This window comes from Fukomys damarensis, unplaced genomic scaffold (assembly GCF_012274545.1).
Source record: "Fukomys damarensis isolate Sample0158 unplaced genomic scaffold, DMR_v1.0_HiC HiC_scaffold_17, whole genome shotgun sequence".
NCBI classification, from domain to species: Eukaryota; Metazoa; Chordata; class Mammalia; order Rodentia; family Bathyergidae; genus Fukomys; species Fukomys damarensis.
The window spans coordinates 55,830,208-55,835,175 of NW_022900929.1; the positions used below are offsets into that span (position 1 = coordinate 55,830,208).

The window sequence follows — 4,968 nt, forward strand, 5'->3', positions numbered from 1 at the left end:
ATATATATATAAAATCATGGGGATTGTAGACTGAGTTAAGCTTTAGAACTGTCTCTTTCTTTTCTTCCACTTTTATGACTGAGATTTAAAAATTGCTCTGATGAATTGAACAAAGTTGCTTTTCTATGCAGTTTTCTAAAAGTGGAAGTTAATGTTCTAAAATGTATGTACACATTGCAATTGTGTGTAGAGCTCAAAAGGGTAAAAAGCAAAATATATTAAATTTCAACATACTTGTTATCCTGCATTCCGGTTGACTGTAGAGAATCTCTAGTCATGTCTATCTGTTTTTGATGCCTCTACAGAATAACTGCCCAGCATCCTCTGCCCAACCAATCAGAATGTAGGAAAATCTACAGATATGACGGAATCTACTGTGAATCTACCTACCAGAAGTATGTTGAAATCTTTGTGAGTCTTCCTTCTGGCTCGTGCATCAGTGCTTGTGGTTGCCAGCTATTCAGAAATATCCTTGTATTGAAACCTTATTTTATCTAATTTAGTGGGGAAAAAAAAAACAAACCAAACCAAGTGAAAACCACCAAAAAGAAAAAAAAATGCTCTGAAATCAAGACAGAAAAAATGTTTATTCTTTTGAAATTGTGGTCTGAAGGGTTTTTTTTATGACTGTATTAAAGCGCTTAGGTAAGCTTCTTTATATTGCAATAAACAAGTACTTATATGCAAGAAAATCTCGGCAAAATACATTGCACAGGTGCTACTCATCTTAGGGATTTGAAAGGTGTGTTATGTATAAATTAGCTGTCACTTTTTTTCAATCCTGTAATGGAATGATGAGTTGTAATTTGCATAATCCTTTAAGAAGTCAAATTATACTGTCATGTAGCAGACTTAACATGCTAGCTAAGATTTCCGAGCTTTGCAGCTAATTACTATGTACCTTGCAGGACAGTTAAATTGAAGTTGAGTCCTCTGTCTTTGCTGCCATTTGCTTTGTCCATTACTTCACAGAATCTGCACTTTTGGTAACGAGGTGTTGTTACTATCACTGAAGTAAACACTGCTCTGGGAAGAAAATGGCATTTTAATATATTATGGCTTGACTTCTATAGCTTGTGCTATGAAGAAAGTTTTTTTTTTTTTCTTTCTAAACATTGGGCCACTTGGAATCTTCCAGAAAACTTATGGAATATTGTTTGAAGCAACATTAACATTTAAATTCCCTTATAAAATATAAAGTAATGTAGACATAATACTACAGAAGTCTTCCTGGTTATAGTTAGCAAATACACTTTGGTATATTTTTGTCTTCATACTCTTCTTTCGCAGTAGGATGTTGTTTTTGCAAGAAAAAGTCTTTTCCTTAAAACTCCTTTTTGAATACAAGGTGGTGAGTGACTTCTACTTTGATTATTCCTTCAACTGGTGGTAGAACAAATTTTTTCATGATTTCTACTTTTAAAATGATCAAGAAATGCCGATGGCTGTGAAGGACCACTCTGAAATGGCCACAAAATGGACCCTGGATGAAGCTGGGCCAGTTTCCTGCCTAGCATGGTTTAATTAATACTTATATCATCATATCTCGCCTATGTATTTACCTCTGGCTTTGTATGCTGATATTGTTACCTAGAACATATTCTTCTCTTCATCAGAATTGGTGTAATTATAATGCAAAATTGTTTCTGATTATATTAAAAATTATTTGTGAGTCATAGATTGAGCTTTTGGTGGTCAGGTTTCTGTCATTTGTTAGTGATATGTGGCTTTGTTGTGCTTCCTGGTTACTTTGAATAAGCCTTTTGTCTAAGAAAAGAGTTCTTTCAGGACTGGTATCAAAGTAGCAGTTGATGACTGTTCAAATAATTGATGATCAGCAGTCAAGTATTGGTCATTATAGCGAAACCATTTTCAGAGGTGTGAAATGACTATCTACTTAATGACTGAGTTTGGTCAATTTTAGAGTATGGAGCTTGAACGAGGCTACTAATGTAACGTTCATAGTAAGGCTTTTCTAATAGTAGAAATAATCTCAAGGGTTTGCTTTTTAAAAAGAATTGGTGTTATTTGCAGTCAAGGTAGACACAGTCGGCAGCGCAGCTGTGACTGCCAGGGAAAGTCACTAGGGGGATATTCATAACAAGGAAATATTGGCAAATAAATGATGAAGAAGGGGAAGAAATCCCCAACATGTTAAATTGGAGCACTGTCACTGAGATGATTAATGGTGTTGTGTATTTTTAGTGAAGATGCTTATCTGAATTGTCCTGAAACTATAGTGTACATTTCATAGCACCTATAAAAAAGAAAGTGGTATACAAGCACCCTGGATAGAAAAGGCCATAAGCTCAGATTTTGTTTTCCTGAGAATTTTCTCCAGCTGAGTCTTGGGCTTTGGTTTATCAGACAGCTGGTATTAATGTATACTGTATGTAGAGTTTGTTTATTCCATATAATATATTTAATATCAATTAGCTTTATATAGCTTTCCTCTATAAAGTATTAAGGTGTTTTATAAAAATGATGAGTTTATTTTCAACACTGTAGAGGGTGAACTTTATCAGCAATAGAGAAATGAGCACCTCACAGATAAGGGGAAGGGCAGAAGGGAATTGCAGGGCCACAGTGGATGAAGGGCCAAACTTTGATCAATAATGGGGTAGGCAGAGTTTTAAACAAAGTATTCTTAGTCATTTTCTGATAAAGGGGTGGCTGTCTTGGAAGGTCCTCTAGCTTTCAGCCATAAGTATCCTGGTTTCATGTCAGGAATTATAACTTGCTTGGAGGGATTCTTTATAAACTATAGCAGTTACATCTTTGGAGAAGTTACTTAACCTCCTTGGAAGAATAATTACTGCTAGCTGTAGGAATATACAGACAAATGACATACAGTTCTGCCTGCAATGGGTTTATAGTCTATTACAGCAGTTTTTCAAATTCTAGGTCACTATCCAAATAGGTTGATATAAATCCAGTATAGTGGATCAAGATCAGAATTTTAAAATTAGAAGATTTTAATGCCTTATATATATAAGAGTATGTTTTATTTTGTAAGGCTTGTGTTTTAGTTTTATCTGCTTGTGCATGTGAACATATAGCTGCATGTATGTGTATGCTGGTTGGGTTATGAGGTCATGAGGTGTTTCTTATTGTTTCATATCTGAAAAATAATGAGAACCATTATAATAGAGTACCGAATAGATAAGCACATAAACATACTATACAGTCATGCCGTTATGTCTTTAGGAGACAGAAGATTGTAAAGGCAAAAACAGTTCTGTTGAAAGCCTTCGGCTATGAAGAGGCTACACTATCTAGTTTCTCACACCCTGTGATATGTTGGAGTCAACTGGAAAATTTTGTGAGAGACAGTTGTTTGCACTTCTTTCTCTGATTGGTGACCTTATGTTAGTAACTTGAAGTCATAAAAAGTATTTGCACTACGGAAATTGGAAAATGCTGCAAATCAGGGGCCTCTGCCCCAAAAACTGGTTGTTAAAATTTATCAGCATGTCATTGCTCATAGTCCTAACTATAATTCTGTGGTTTTATAATCATTGTGAATTGTTACATTAGAAACATTATATGTTGCATTTAAATTTTATTGGGAATTATTAGAATGATTAGACAGTTGTTTCCATAATAAAAACTTAAGCAGATAGGAATAAAAACCTGTGATTAGTTATTTCAAAAGGTCTGTAATTTATTACTAAAAATAAGGGCAATAGTTACTCTAATTTCTTATATTCAATGCTTATTAAATTTCCCATTTAAAACTTTAAATTACAATTAATGATATTTATATTTCTGGCAAATGATAGAAATAATAGTCTGTTAAAAATGACTAGTGTAAATATTTTATACATTTCACTGTTCTCTGCTAAACAGGCATTTTTGCTTAGCACTAAAACTTTCAGCCTCAAGGCCCCTCCCTTTTTAAACTATCCTTGTGTGTGTGTGTGGGTGGGGGAATGGATAGGGCCTGGGAATTGAACGTAGGGTCTTTACACTGAGCTATATCTCCAGCCCTTTTTTTTCCTTTTTTTTTAAAATTTGAGACAGGTTCTTGCTAAGTTTTCCAGGCTGGGCTCAAACTTGTGGTACTCCTCCTGCCTCAGCCTTCCAGTTAACTATCTTTTCATAGTTTATAATAATTTGTCTGTATTTTAGTAACCTAATCTCTGAACCAGTGGATTTGACTGGGAGATGCTATGTTCTTTCCAAATTAAAAAAAAATTGTCAATCTGATTTTTGTTTTGAAATGTAAAAGTAAAATATTGAAAATCTGAAAAAGAAGAAAAAATACCTTCCTCTCTTTTAGTTATGGCTTGGAATTTTATTTTAAGTCAAAGCATTTGGTGAGTCAAGAAAGAAACTTGCGTGGACTAGAGAGATAATTATAGTAAGGAATCTGTAGAGTATCACTAGTGTTTCTTAAAGCATTTGACAGTGAGAATAGGTGTGGGTCAACCAAACCTCAGAGTTGAAGTTGCAATGCAGAGCCATAGAGTCAGCTATAGAGTCAGGCACTCCCCTGGTATTGGAATAAGAATGGGGTATCCTTCAAGGTGTGCCCAAGAACACTCATTTCACTAGTGTTTAGAACTGTTATCCCTCAGTGAGTGTAAGGAGACTGGAATGAATTAGTATTTCCATAGTATAATTACTGTGGACACTGCAGTAGCCATTTAAAACAAAAACACAGCCAAGATTGAAAAGCCCTGATTGAGAAGGTGCTTGCAACTGACTTACACACTTGTCACCTAAAGCAGAAGAAGCTCATTGGTAAAGTCATATGGTTTGTCTTTAACTGTCTTCTCTGTCCCAAGTCCCTGTCCCTTTTTTGCGAAATTCATTTCACCCAGATACCTACCTAATGCTTCCCATCTGAGCTCCTACCCATTGGGCATTATTGTCTGTAACTCTCATTGCAGATCAGGTGTTGTCAACGGATAATGCTACTCTTACCAGGACCAGCTGCATTTTTTTTTTTTTTTTTTTTTTTTT

The 4,968-nt window shown here is 34.9% G+C and overlaps 1 protein-coding gene across 1 annotated transcript in view; it reads left to right on the plus strand.

The window, feature by feature from the left end:
• Npas3 (neuronal PAS domain protein 3) overlaps positions 1–4,968 on the plus strand; it is a gene marked incomplete at its 5' end in the record, with an annotated part of 850,606 nt that overhangs the window by 109,627 nt on the left and 736,011 nt on the right. Inside the window, one exon of the mRNA XM_033765310.1 lies at positions 306–395. Within this exon, the coding sequence (XP_033621201.1) occupies positions 306–395 (90 nt within the window). The remainder of the gene's footprint in view (positions 1–305; positions 396–4,968) is intronic.